We start from the raw sequence: 15,497 nt of genomic DNA, 5'->3' as shown, positions 1-15,497 counted from the left end.
TGTCTGTAGTCTAAATTTACTTGACCATACAAACAATATGTATTCTTCAGTGTGACACATAATCTTATGCTTTCAAGTATATTTTGTTGATTAAATAAAACTATTTTATGACATTTTAATAAAGTATAGATAAATGTAGGATTTTCATAAAATTATTTTTCTTTGGTTGTTAAGCAGCATGTATAGATAGTGTATCATCAGTGCCTAGAAACCTCAAAACATCAGATGCTCGTGAGATTGGAAGCTTGGTCCTCAACTGCTTAGCATAGTCTTGCAGCCTTTAGAAAGCAGGCTTTACTGAAGGAAGTGGTTCAATCAAGGAAAGACTTTTAGGTTATAGCCAGCTACAATGCAACTGTCTTCTCCTCCTTCTCCTCTTCCTCCTCTTCTTCCTCCTCCTCCAATTCTAACTATAGGTCCACCAAAAAGTCAAGAGTCCAAGCCATGCTTTTCCACTGGACATGGCCATGCCTTCTCCTCCATGGTAGCATCCTTAACCAAGAGCCAAAATGGATCTTGTTCCTTTAGTGGCTTCCTGTCATGTATTTGGTCATATGAATGAGAAAAAAAACCTTACCCAGATCCCAAATTAATTTTTCTATGCCAAATTTTATTTATGCCATGTAGGTAAAGTACCTATGTAGTCAGGTCCTATGCCTAGTCCCAAGCTGCTACTATATACACTAGCGAGACCTTTTTTATTCTTTAGCTATGGCCTTTTCTGTCTATAATAGCACACCAAATTCCTAGGTGGAATGTGAGTACAATCTAGTAATTAGAGAGGAAGATGAAAATCTCTATTAGGGTATGTATGTTCTTAAAGGGGAGGTGCATGATGGGATAGTGCTATGAGAAAGGTCAGGCCACTTCTATAAGCAGGAAGAGTTGGAGCCTAATGGTTCAAACTCTTTAGGGACTTCTGTCTAGACATTCCCCTCGCAAGTGTCAGAGTTAGTTTTTCCTGAACCAGTTTTCTATTGACCTCAGCACATTACACTGCTCTCAGTTGGGAGTTTAAGCTTCTCTGAAGTTTGGTCAGTGTGGTGAATAAATCAAGAACTTAATATAGTTTTCTCTGCCCTCCCACCAAAAGATGGGAGGTAATTGCTCAACCATCTAGTCTAGTGAGTTCTGGGTAACACATGACCCACCAGTGGGCTAAACGGCCAGCCTTCCTCATTGTACTCTCATCAGGCCAGGATGCAAGTCTGTCTTCTGAGGCCGTAGCCTGGAAGATGCTGATTTAAGAAGCAGAGAGTCTTAACTTACAGAAGAGGGTGTGTTCACCACCTCTGCTTTCTTTACGTTATTCATTGGCTTAGTTATATGTATATATTATCTTCCGTAGTCCTGGAAGGATGCTAAACATAAGAGATGGAGATGCTTTATAGAACATTCACATTCTTAGCTTCCTAAATAGTGATGGAGTTAGAAAACATACTAACCAGGTTTCTAAGTCACTGTGACCAAATAGCTGAGAGAAATATTTAAAAGAGTGAACTGTTATTTTGGCGTGCAGTATAAAAATGCTGAACCCATGTATTTGTGCCGAACATCACAGTAATGAAGGCAACTTCTGGGGCTGTTCTTGGTCTCTGGGTAGGCAGCAGGCAGAGGAGGCAGAGGGCAGGAAGAGGCCTGAGTAAAGTACATCCCTCAAGTCTTCCTCAGGGGCCTCCTCCACCTAGATCCCACCTCCACGTAAGACCGGAATATTATGATGACTCTATCAAGCGATCGTCTATGCTATCGATGAGGTAAAGGCTTTCATGATCCAGAGGAGTCTTCACAAACACACCCACAGATTGCTCTTTTTAATTTCCCAGATGTTTCTGGACTCGTTCAAGTTACTCATCACACAGAGAAAGCTGTTTGCTCCAATTCACGCTATCAAAAGGATAACTTCTGAGATTATGGATTTCATTTGAAAATGTGAATGAATGATCCCAAGATTGGACATTTGGAAACTGAAATATTAACAAATAATCAGAAAGGCTTTGGGGATAAGCCTTAAAATTACCCTCAAATGAAAAGACTGAAGGAAAATTGTTGAAAACAAAGATAATAGACACCACTCATCCTTTGCCAGTTTGCTTTCTCTGCATAATAGAGCTGAAATTTTTCCTTATCTTTCCCTCACCCCTCTAGGGCTGACTCTTAGTTAAAACTTTTTTCCTGATGGTCTGTGAATTTCTTGGCTCTAGGCCCACATATTCATCTGTACACTGAATTCCTCCCAGAATAACTCACTGGGGCTTCCTCTTTATCATATTTTAAAAAGGAATTTTTGTGGCTGGAGAGCTGTGGATGGCTCAGCAGTTAAGAGTACTGGCTATTCTTCCAGAGGATCAGGATGGATTAATTCCCAGCACAGACATGGTGGCTCACAACTGTCTATGAATCACAATTCCAGGGATCTGAAAGCCTCTTTTGACCTCTGCAGCCACCAGGAACACACATGGTACATATACATTCAGGCATAACACCCACACACATAAAAACAAACAAGCAAACAAACAAACAAACAAATAAGGGATTCTTGGACTGGGAAAATGGATTGGTTGGTAAAGTGTTTGTCCCACAAGAAAAAAGGCCCATGTTTGGACCACACACACACACACGTCATAAAAAGGGGTGGGTGCAGTAATGCATGCCTTTAGCCTTAACTCTGAGAGGAAGGAAACAGGTAATTCCCCAGAGCTTTTTGGCCAGCCAGTGTGACCACCAATCAATGACCACTATGTGTCTCAAAAGAAAAGATGGAGGGAAAGAAAGTAAGACACTAAGCCCCAACCTCTGGCGTCTACACGCACATGGACATGAGTTACTGCATACACACATGCACACAAAAAATAAAAGGAAGGAAAAGGAGAATAGTAATTCTGCTGTGTCCTAAGCTAGATAATATGCTATTTTTTACCTGCCCCTCAATAAATGGTTATGTGGCCATCTTCTTGGAAAAAGATGTGAACATGAAGACGTGACACAGGTAAACTGTTCCTGTGAGGACACATGTCCCATTTAGTGCTTGAAAAGGGAGGGTTTTTGTTTTGTTTTTTCATGTATGGTCCTCCAGTCACCAAAATCCCATATTCCATTCATATACAAAGTTGCCACTTGAGATGGCTCAGCAGTTAAGAACACTGACTGTTCTCCTGAAAGTCCTGAGTTCAAATCCCCAAAATCACATGGTGGCTTAGAACAATCAATAGTGATATCTGACGCCCTCTTCTTGTGTCTGAAGACAGCTACAGTGTGCGTACATATAATAAATAAATACATCTTAAATTTAAAAAAAGGTTAAAAAATGACCAAATATCAGTGGTTTACTACAGTGGGTAAAGTCTACATTTGTCAAGATGAAATAGCTTGGACTCTTTGTGTAGCTTTGAAAGGAAAACAAAAACCAGTAATACAAAATAGTGAAGCTAATGAGTTCCTAAGATGCAATAGGACAGCGGTCTAAGGAATTTGCTTTCTATACTGTGTTTTACAGTAAAATTTAAAATCACCGAGGTCTTCCATCCTCTATCCTGTTTTGCAATTGTTTACATGTTGAAGATTTGAACTCTTGTGAGGCATTCAAACACTCTGTAAGACACAGTGACTTTTGAAGATAATTGTTAAGTATAGGAACTTTCTATAAAATGTTTTATAGCACCTTTTTCAACTAGGAGACATTCTAATTTTATATTACTCTTAGAATGAATCAGTAGGATGTGGTTACTTAAAAAAATAGAACATTCTAAAGTTTTAACTGACTTTGGGAGGAAAAATAATATTTCTTCTTGCTTCTAAAAGTCGATTTATTCCACATCATGGTTTTTGGCCCTCTGCATTTTGGCTTTAGTTAACAAAATCTTTAAATAGACCATTACATATCCCACTTCGCAAAAAACGTGAAATGTTTTCAATTATTACATGGTTTTTTTGGTTGTTTTGTTTTGTTTTGTTTTTAGCTCCCAAGCAGAGCATGTTCTAGCTGAAGACTTCGTCGTATTCCTCACCGTGTGTTACGTGTACAATCAGTGCATTGAAAGGTTGTGATGAGCGTTCTTCCCCAAAAGGCATGTGTTGTTGGCAATTCCTAAAAGTAAACAGGATGGCTTCAGCAACTGCTGTGTGTTCATTAAATCCACAGCAGAGTGGGCGGGAGCTTCCTGAGCCATATGGTCTGGTTTTACACTAGATTCTATTGACAGCGTGCAAATGCAGTGCAGAGGGTTGATAAGCAAGTGGGCAGGGCTGTGCTCCACGGAAGATGCCAAGGATATGCAAACACCATGTCTGCGACCTCCCAGCTTGGGTGGAATTCTGTATGGTTTTATCTATGGGCAGTTTTTGTTATCTGCTTTACCTTGGAGGTCATTAATTACAAATTGATTGGCATGTCACTTTAAACATAATAGATATTAAGTTACTAAGACTTTCTATGTCTCATCTGTAGAAAAGTATACATCTTTTGAGCAACAATTTAGAAGTTCCTATAGAAGTATGTAAAAGCTACAGAAAGTAAATAATTAGAAAGAATCAAAGTTTCAATATGTTATCAAAGTTAGCTAACATTAGACTTTAGTCATTATGACTTTAACAAATATATTATAATTTCTTTGCTGTTCTTCGCTGAGAGAAGAGCTCTTGAATTTCCATCTTTTAGGATGGAGGATCTTGAGGCTGGGGTGATGGCTCAGTAGGTAGCAGTACTTGCTATGATTTCAGAAGGACCTGAATTAAAGTTCCTGGCCCCAGGTAAAAATAAAACTCTGAGTAAGGCTAAGGGTCACAGGAATCCTGGGAGCTCACTGGGCAGCCAGCCTAGCCAAAGTGGTGGTTGGCCTCAGTGTGTGTTTGATCATGGCATACAAGAGAGAAAGTGAGAGAGAGGGAGGGAGGGAGGGAGAGAAAGTGGGGAGGGGGGAGAACAAGAATGAATGTAGGGTGCCCTTATACATTGCTAATGAGTGTGATGTGGGTATCATGGGTACACAATGTGTAAGTAGGCATAAGAGGTATGGTAGTGTATACCTTGCCCACTTTCTATCTAGGATCACTTGCTCTGTGGTGAGACAAACTTCACATGATTGGTCCCTAAAGAGGCTCTGTATGGCAAGGCAGTGACGCCTCTGGTCCACATCTTTCATAGGTGTAAATCTTCTAGTCTCAGTCTGACATCAATTATGCCAGAAACCTGAGCCAGAGCTGCCCATGGAAGCTACACACATCCCATAGTTTCTGACATACAGAAGTAGTGGCCCGGTATTCCTTATTTTAAGCCATTAATGTTTGGGGGAGATTATGTGATGTGACAACTAAGTCAACATCATAGAATCAATAAAGATAGATAGCATCACTCATTTTCTCTCTTTCTGTAAGCTAGATCTCCCTTGCTGTACAGAAACATCTCAATTTCATGGATTTCCATTTGTCAATAGCTGACATTATCTCCTGAGCAGAGTCCTGTTCAGAAGGTCTTTGCCTGTGCCTGTTCCTTGAGATGCTTCCTCTACTTTTTCCGTGTAACAGTTACCAAACTCTGGGTCTCAAAGAAAGTCTTTCTTTAATGTGAGATATGAATCCAGTTTCATTCTTCTGTTTCATTCTTCTGGACATCCAGTTTTCCCAGCACTTTTTTTTAAGATTAAAAAAGATTAATAGAAAGGAACAAAACCAGGAATTTTTCATTTTTCTATACTAGCATCCACTGTTACCTAAATGAATTGTGATTGTGCCCATATATACCCAAGTAACTTTTGAGCGCTTTAAAATTAAAAATATATTTGTTTCTGGTTCTGAGTTGTATGTTGTCCTAGATCTTACTTCTATGTGGGATGCCTATTTCGTGGATGATTATGAAAACTAGTCAGGGCACCGTGATCTGTCCTTTTGGAAAGTATTTGTAATTTGAAGAAGGAGGAGGAGGAAGACAAGGAGGAGGAGGAGGAAGACGAGGAGGAGGAGGAGGAAAGGAGAGGAGGAGGAGGAAGAGGAGGATGAAGAGGAGGAGGAGGAGGAGGAGGAAAAGGAGGAGGAGGAGGAAAGGAGAGGAGGAGGAGGAAGAGGAGGAGGAAGAGGAGGAGGAAGAGGAGGAGGAAGAGGAGGAGTAGGAGGAGGAAGAGAAGGAGGAGGAGGAAAGGAGAGGAGGAGGAGGAGGAGGAGAAGGAGGAGGAAAGGAGAGGAGGGATGGAGGAACAACAACAATAATAATAAGAGCAGGAGGAGTAATGATAGAAGGAGGAGGAGGAAGAGAAGGAGGAGGAGGAAGAGGAGGAGAAGGAGGAGAAGATAGGGGTCTTTGGCTGATGCACACCTCCCAGCATGAGTTCTACGGTTTGCAGTGACAGTGAGTTTCCAGTGAAAGGAGACTGTCTAGCTATGGGAGAGCTGGCTACAAGTTAGCCCATGGGGGACATTAAACCCAGCAGCGCTTTCTTGCCATTACAAATGTATTGGTCTCAACCACTTATGATGGATTAGGGCTCCAATATCATGTTGTTTAAAAAGAATCATTCTGTGCAACAGAGGGAAAATATATCTTAGGTATAATTGCTTTCTGTTCAGAAGTGTACTTCTGTTGTAGATGAACTTTCTTTTACTTGGCTGGCTGTGCAGAAATCATGTTCTCAATAGAATCATTTTTGCAAAGCATGGTTTGCAATGGTAATTGTGTCTCCATTCGGCTGCCAAGCTTCGTAAGAGCATTAGCTCTGCAGGCTGTTCCCCAGGCTTCCTTCACGTGGACACGGTTAACTCTGCAGCAGTCATGTGCAAGCATACGGGTACTACTGGAGTTGTTCCTGGAGGTCACCACTCACCCTCCAATGTCAAATCACATCACTCTCTCAGAGTGTTTCCTTAAGGATGATCTTCTTCTCCCCTTGAAACCTCATTAGGATCCTCTCCTTGTCCATTTTATTATTCCCGTGGATGGTAACTGTCCTGCTGTTAGTAATGTGTATGCTGCATTTTTCTGGTAATTGAAACCATTTCTGTGAGACAACAGTAAAAAAAAATCTGAGTTAGATTCAAAATTTCCAATTTGATGTCAATTCATGTGTCAGTTTAATTCATTGTCTCATTAGAAAATATTAGCCACTGGATCAAAATAAACACAAAATCAAGTGTTACAGCATGGTGCAAAATTATCTTTACTCATGTTTCTAAGGCAATTAAGAAAGTCGGGCTTTTTAATTGAAGTAGTTTCCACTCCCTTGGGGCCATTATCACATGGGGTAAAAATCAGAGAGGAGATCTAGTTATCACTCATGTAAATGAGTGTCATATATTACTAGCTTTCAGAGTAGCTTCAAAATGTCAGTAGCTTGTAATAGTGAAGGTTTCTTTCTCACTTTCTCTCTACCCACTGTGAGCTGCCTGTGTCTGTTCCATGTCGCCTGCATTCTAAGGCCCGGGCTCACCAAGAGCCTCATTGAGTCATGGCTAGTTTTGTGGCCTCTACAAAGCAGCATGATGAATACCTTGTCCCCACCTTTTCTCTTTGTTCTGTATAAGTCACACAGAGAATCCTAGCATCAGGAGGATGTCTTCCCACACTGAGGGTCACTGTGAGACCCGCGGCATGACTGACAGAACCCGCGCATAGACGTGTCATTGTTCTACAGAATTAAGCAGTGAATACTCTGAATAACTCAATGTAGCATGCCATGTTAACACACTAATATTTGAAAATGGGCTATTTCTTAAAGTTACTGACAAATTGCCTATGTTTGTTGGATGTTTTTTCTCTTTTGAAATATAAAAATGTAGGCCATCAGTGGCATGTTTTTAATGAAACTTGATAGGTTTTTGAGTCAAAATGGATTTTTCTGTTATTGCCAAACGTGCAGATAGTTTTGTATTAAATGGTAACACACACTTAAAGAGCAAGAGGATCCAAAGCCTATGGGTTTCAGATTTGCTAGGACCCACTAAAGCTCACTTGTTTTGATGAGGACAATCAAAGGCAACTAGAAAAAGCTTTTGAAAGAAGGTGAGAGAAATGTGTGAAAGGAGAGAAAAACAAAATTGTCAATAAATGATCAATGACATAGGATATAAGTAAGCTATACCTAAGCATGGTACCACAATAGAGGACAGAGGCATTATGTGGGGTGTGTGTGTGTGTGTGTGTGTGTGTGAGAGAGAGAGAGAGAGAGAGAGAGAGAGAGAGAGAGAGAGATGACTGAGTCACTATATGGACAGAAACATAATTCCAGGCTCCTCTTATGTCTTGTGATGATGAGACTCCAGAAAGATGAAATAAAGATCCACATAGAAAAGACAAAAATGCACATTATTGAAGAATGAAAAATAAAGTTTTCAATAAATACAGTACACACCTATTAAAAGAGTTACATTTTAAGCACTTGGTGTTTACCTAAGCTTACCCATACCATTTAAGCATCTCTTCTTAACTTAGCTAGCTCATCTATAAAGGGAGATCCTGATAACACTACCAAAGTTAGTGGTTTTGATGATAAAATCATGCTCATGCACACACAGACACACACACAGACACGCACACAGACACACTCACACACTCACATTCACACATACACACATAGACACACTCAAACAAATATACAAACAAATATACATACATACATACAAATATACATATATGTATACAAATATACATACATACAAACAAATAGACATACATCAAACAAAAATACTTAATTCATGTTATTGTATCCAAGATCATGTGATAACCAATCAGCTACTGATATAGATATGACTGTGAACCTGTGGATAAAAATCATGTTATGTATTAAGTTAGATTCTGCATATTACCCACTGATCATGATTTACTGCCTTGTATATGTAAATATATGTTATATAAAAAACTGTCTAAGCAGGATTTATACCTGGTAGATATTGAAAACATTTCATGTGTCCTTATATAAAGGTCAAAAGTTACTACTCCTTTACAATTTAAGAAAGAACTGTAATGTGTTGTTCTAATGCTTATTTTTTGTTCCTTATATCCATTAAAGAAGAAATAATAAATTTGCACAAATGCAAACACAGAGAGAACCCAAGTCATGTTCCTTGAGAGCGCCATTGCTGGTGGCTTTCTTCCCTCTGTCCTCTCACCTGTGTCCCTTCCTCGGGCTGTGTACTAGCTCGAGTCCCCGCCTTCCTTCTTCAGTTTGCTGGCTGACCTCTTCCTACAGTTACAGATTGTCTGGCTTCATCCCTCCCCAGACTCTCCTTGCTAAAATGCCTTCTCTTTCATTCTCTATCACCATGGTTACGTCCTTCATGAGCTTAGATCATCCCCGTAACTGTTAATGGTTTCCCTTCTGTGTCACCAAATGTTTTGATCTGCCAAATGATTCTAGCTCCGATTTGTTACCGTGATAAAACCATGACCAAAAGCAGTTGGGAAGGACAGAGTTTAGTTAATATATAGATTTTAGTCCCACCACCAAAGGAAGCCAAGGCGGGAGCTTGAAGCAGTAACCGTGGAGAAACACTCTTACTGCCTTGGATGTTTGGACTTGCTCAGCTTACTTTCTTATACAACCCAGACCCACCCATCCTACTACATCAATTAACAGCTAAGAAAATGCTCCCATGGACATGCCCATAGGGCAAGCTGATTGAGGTAATTCCTCAACTGAAGTTTCTTCTGCCCAAGTGTACTGGCTAATTTTGTGTGTCAACTTGACACAGGCTGGAGTTATCACAGAGAAAGGAGCTTCAGTTGGGGAACTGCCTTCATCAGATCCAGCTGTGGGGCATTTCTCAATTAGATCAAGTGGTGAGGGCCCCTTGTGGGTGGTTCAACCTTTGGGCTGGTGCTCTTGGGTTCTATAAGAGAGCAGGCTGAGCAAGCCAGGGGAAGCAAGCCAGTAAGAAACATCCCTCCACGGCCTCTGTATCAGCTCCTGCTTCCTGACCTGCTTGAGTTCCAGTCCTGACTATAGTGATGAACTGCTACCTGGAAGTGTAAGCTTAATAAACCCCTTCCTCCCCAACTTGCTTCTTGGTCTTGATGTTTGTGCAGGAATAGAAACCCCGACTAAGACACCAAGTGACTGTGGGTTGTGTCAAATTGTCAGCTGGAGCTAACTACGACATCAAGACAGGGCCTGAATCTGTCTTACCTCAGCAACCAGTACCACTCAGAATAGATATCAAGTCCTTATATAACTGAACAAATGAATGAACTCAAATGGGTATTAAGATACTTTCAAAGAAGATAGTCACAAAAATTTTATGCTAACATAGCCCCAACAAGTAGATGTGGAAGTTGTAAATATTTTATAACATCCTGTTGTTTCTGAGTTTTTAAGGACAGAGATTACATCATCTCCAACAAAGTATCTGTTATGCATTAAGATTTGATTTAGGTATTTTTGACTGACTGAATAAATTAATTCTAACATGAAGTCATAGGCTATGTACCTATTCTGCAAAGAATTTGCCTCCAAATAAAATTAAGATGAAGGAGATATAAACAGTAATTATGGGTGATTTAAAACCAGGATGCTATAAGAGTGATGTAATGTATACATATTTTGTCATTTCTTTTCTTAAAGGGACCTGTTGGTTTACCTGGAGAAGTAGGGATAACCGGAAGCATTGGTGAAAAGGTAACTCATTCTGTTATTTTGTTTTGCATTGAGAACTGGAGGCTAACTTTGAACTTCCAAATGGCTTTTTATGGTGATTGATCAAAGAGTACTTGTCGCCCTAATAGGGGACTAGAGGACGGAGGATTAGAGACAGTAATCACTTTTCTGTGTGTCTACACATCTACAACAAAATATCAAGAGTCCAAGAAATACTTGGTAAAAACACAGCAGATGCTCGGGCATTTCCCATACCCAGGGATGCAAGAATGGAGTTCCTCGCCATGAGGGACCATCCAACCTGTTGGCCGCACCAACCTGAAGGAGGGTTCTGCTGGCTTGTATTGCTGAGCCTGCATCCTGGCAGTAATCAACCCAGCGTGGTCACAGTAGCCATCAAGCCCAGTGAAAAAGCCCAGTGAAAAAGCCCAGTGAGGCTGGCTCAGCCTTCCCTGGTCAAATCTGCTGGAACTACAGAAAGCAGTGCTCAGTACCCTCCTGTTCCCAATACCAAGGATGAGTCTAGGGGAACTGAGCATCTTCACCCTCTGCCTCCTCAGCAAGGAGGGAACACTGACTGGTCTTGTTCTCCCTCTGAATGTTTGCTTTGCCCTGCTTTTCTTTTATTGTGTTTGCTCTGACCACATTTTCTTCTGCTGTCGACACGTACATTTCCCTCTCTTTCCAAGGTTGATTATTCTCCCCCCCGCAACTCTCTGTCATTTTATCATCTAATCATCAATACTTTTAGCCTGGATAGCTTTTCAATTCTTATCTATTATTTTTTTATTATCTCTGATATTTTTTTATAGTCCAGTTGTTATCCCCTTCCTGTTCTGCCCTCTGGCAGTTCCACATCCCATTTCTCCTCCCCTCTTTCCAAAAGGATGTCCCCGCCCTGCCCCCCCCACACCCATACCCTGATAGACCTCCTGACTCTCTGGGGTCTCACGTCTCTTGAGGGTTAGGTGCATCTTCACTCACTGAGGCCAGACTAGGCAATCCTCTGCTGTATGTGTCAGGGCCTCATATCAGGTGGTGTTTGCTACCTGGTTGGTTGTTCAGTGTCTGAGAGATCTCAGGAGTCCACGTTAGTTGAGACTTCTGGTCTTCCTATGAGCTCGTACTTCCTCATCAGCTTCTTTCAGACTTTCCCAGATTCAGCCACAGGGGTTCCTGACTTCAGTCTATTAGTTGGGTGTAAGAATATACTTCTGTCTCAGTCAGCTGCTTTTTGGGCCTCAGATGGCAGCCATGGTAGGCTCTTGTCTATAAGCACACCATAGCATCAGTTATAGTGTTAGGCCTTGGAGCCTAAGTATCTTAGCTCCTTTCTTTTCTCTCCCTAAGGGAATATAGTTGATATTTCTAGTTAATTTTCTGTTGTATTTAAATATCCGATTTACTTTTGAATTGTTCTATTGTCAGCTTCCTCTCTTCTGAGTAGAGATGGAGATTGAGAGCTCAAGATAAAATCACCCCCTAAAGAACACTTTCACATAAAACCAGAAGGGATATCCCAACAAATGCAAAAATATTTACATAGAAACACAAGAAAACTGGAAAGGCAAGGCAATATGACTCCCACAAAAGTTCACAAGCCCTCAATAACTGAGTCCAAAAATAACGAAGGGGCCGAAAGACTAAGCAAAGCATTCAAAAGTTTACTTTAAAAAAGGACCAGTGACCTCAAAGAGGAGTCAAGCAAACAGACAAATGGGATAAGAAAGTCAAATCAAGATTTAGAGAAGAAATTTAGTAAGAAAAATGAGAAATTTAGTAAATAAACAGAGTCTGAGAAGGAAAGGCAGGAATTTTGGAAATGAATGTCACCATAAATCAAAATTTTTAACTGTGGACAATGTTACCATTAAATTAAGGAGAAGAAAGGTTTTCACAGACTGATGATGTGGTTAAAAAATGATTACCTTCAGAGAGAAAAGGAAGGTAGGAGAGAGGGAGGGAGGCAGGGAGGGAGGGAGGGAGGGGAAGGGGGGGAGAGAGAGAGAGAGAGAGAGAGAGAGAGAGAGAGAGAGAGAGAGAGAGAGAGAGAAGAAAGAAAGAAAAGAAAAAAGAAAAGAAAAGAAAAGAAAAGAAATAGAGCAGTTGTGATCAAGACTTTCAAGAACTCTGGGACATGATCATGAGATGAAAACTAAGAATTCTCAATGTAGAAAAAACATATTTATGAACTAAAGCCACAAGAAATAGAGTTGTTGAAGCTGTGCAGAAAAATATTCCAAATGTAGGAAAAGATATGTACATCTAAGAGACATTTAGAGCCCCAAATAGACATAAAAAAAAGAATGAAATTAAATACCATTGCAAGTAATTGATGGAAATGGAGATCATGATGTTAAGGGAATCAAGCCAGGCTTGAAAGGAAACCATTTCATAGTTTCTCACACGTGAGGAATTTAGTAAGCATAAAAGGGAGACCATTAGAGTTGTAGAAACAAAAGGAAGAAGAGAAAAATGGTAAGAGAGTGTGTGCACACAGTCAAAGTGTGCTAGGTGCACTTTTGAAATGGAACAATGAAAATTATCTGTACAATTAATCTATGCTGGTAAAAGAAAAATTTATTCAAAAGTGTAACATATTACCTCTAGTGAATCTCTTAAATATGTTGACATATGGCTAGTCACATGTTTGATTCTAACTCTGAAGAGGATAGGCTATCCTTCTGGTTAGAAAGATGTAATCTGTGCAAATGTGAAGTGGCCAGTGTAGAAGTAGAAAAAAATATGTAATTCTACCTTTTTTTTTTGAATTTTGAATCAGAAGAATAAGTGTCCAGTTTAATCTGTTCTTTCTCCCAACTCGTTTATTTAACACCTGTGCTGCATTCAGTCTCATTGATTCCCTGATCCAGTTGGCTCTCTTCCATCCCAGACTTTATTCATGGACAAACTGTTGGACTCTATTATCGTCCACACTCTTGGAGAGCCAAATATACCCCTTAAAAAATGGGGTACAGAGCTAAACAAAGAATTTTCACCTGAGGAATATCGAATGGCTGAGAAGCACCTAAAGAAATGTTCAACATTCTTAGTTATCAGGGAAATGCAAATCAAAACAACCCTGAGATTTCACCTCACACCAGCCAGAATGGCTAAGATCAAAAAGTCAGGAGAAAACAGGTGCTGGTGAGGATGTAGAGAAAGAGGAACACTCCTTCACTGCTGGTGGGGTTGCAAGATGGTACAACTACTCTGCAAATCAGTCTGGCGGTCCCTCAGAAAACTGGGAATGATACTTCCAGAGGACCCTGCTATGCCACTCCTGGGTATATACCCAGAGGATTCTCCAGCATGTAATAAGGATACATGTTCCACTATGTTCATAGCAGCCCTGCTTATAATAGCCAGAAGATGGAAAGAACCCAAATGTCCCTCAACAGAGGAATGGATACAGAAAATGTGGTTTATATACACAATGGAGTACCATTCAGCCATTAGAAACAATGAATTCATGAAATTCTTAGACAAATGGATAGAACTGGAGAACATCATCCTAAGTGAGGTAACCAAGTCTCAAAAGAACACTCATGGTACGCACTCACTGATAAATGGATATTAGCCTAGATGCTTGGAATATCCAAGACACAATTCACATATCAAATGTTGCCCAAGAAGAAGGAAGGAATGGCTCCTGGTCCTGGAAAGGCTCAGTGCAGCAGCAGTGTAGGGGAGTACCAGAACAGGGAAGTGAGAAGGGGTGGATTGGGGAACAGAGTGAGGGAAGAGGGCTTATGGGACTTTTAGGGAGGGGGATCCAGGAAAGGGAAAATCACTTCAAATGTAAATAAAGAATATATCAAATTTTTGAAAAGAAATGTCCGCACACATCTCTACTCCTTCCTGATTTCCTCCCTTCCTGGGGTAAGAAAAAATTCTACAGAGTTTACAATTCAACTTTTTTCTAATTATTTCATCCCTGCTAAAAACAAATCTACAGTTACTTGAAAGCAGAATATAAGTTTAACTTCATAATGTAATACAAGTTCTTAATATATACTTATTGATTTTTAATAGAACAAAGTACAGAAATGGTTCAATTATTTGGTTATAATTACTTAGACAATATGAAGAATTTTAACCTGACTACATTACTCTTAACTTTCTATTGAAGACTTGATTCCTACATCCCTCCAGAATGAGATCTGTGGGACTTCACCGGGACCCACAGTCCAAGGAAATGATTTCTTCTATTGTTCTAGAAATCACCTCTTATTTCAATTTGCTTGATATTTTCAGGAATTTTCTATTCTGCAGTCTCTTGTAGTAACTCATTAGAATTCTCACTTATAAAACATTAGCAGGCTATGTGCTTTTGAGAAGATCTTGTTTATCCATAATTTCTGTCTTTACTTTGATAAGACTGTGAACAAGAGAGCTTCATTGTTTTAGGAGATTTGCAGCCATGGGTTTAAAATGCAAGTTCTCTAAGTTTCAGAGGTGTTAATGATTACAAAGACAGAGAAGTAGGAGGAGGTTGATTGGAGAATGGGCAGAGGGAAGAGGGCTTATGGGGCTTATGGGGAGGGGGTAACCTAGAAATGGAAAATCATTTGGAATGTAAACAAAAAATATAGAAAAAAAATAAACCAACTCAGGCAGAACTAAAATACAACAGAAGCTATTGTTCTGTACATAAAGAAAACTAATGCTTGACTTGGTTTAAAAAAAAATGGTGAAGATGTGCATGTAAGCTCTGGTTGTGGTGGTTTCCCTTCGTAGCCTTAGCTCAGCCTTCACTAACACGACTCATTGTTGTCTTCTCTCTTTATTATTTCACAAGGGAGAACGTGGAAGTCCAGGCCCACTTGGTCCCCAGGGGGAAAAAGGTGTCATGGTAAGAATTCAAGGATCTAAAAACTCTGTTTCCAACTCACCTAGTAACAAAGCTAAGGCCTTCTG

General features: G+C 40.1%; 1 protein-coding gene across 1 annotated transcript in view; it reads left to right on the top strand.

Moving 5' to 3' along the window:
- Positions 1 to 15,497, top strand: part of Col24a1 (collagen type XXIV alpha 1 chain) — a 265,455-nt gene that overhangs the window by 128,969 nt on the left and 120,989 nt on the right. Inside the window, exons 25-26 of the mRNA XM_052178477.1 lie at positions 10,545 to 10,598; positions 15,379 to 15,432. Coding sequence (XP_052034437.1) covers positions 10,545 to 10,598; positions 15,379 to 15,432 — 108 coding nt within the window. The remainder of the gene's footprint in view (positions 1 to 10,544; positions 10,599 to 15,378; positions 15,433 to 15,497) is intronic.

This window comes from Apodemus sylvaticus, chromosome 4, assembly GCF_947179515.1.
Source record: "Apodemus sylvaticus chromosome 4, mApoSyl1.1, whole genome shotgun sequence".
Classification (NCBI taxonomy): Eukaryota; Metazoa; Chordata; class Mammalia; order Rodentia; family Muridae; genus Apodemus; species Apodemus sylvaticus.
Note: the sequence above shows the minus strand (reverse complement) of the source record. Positions and strands in the feature narration are given on the sequence as shown.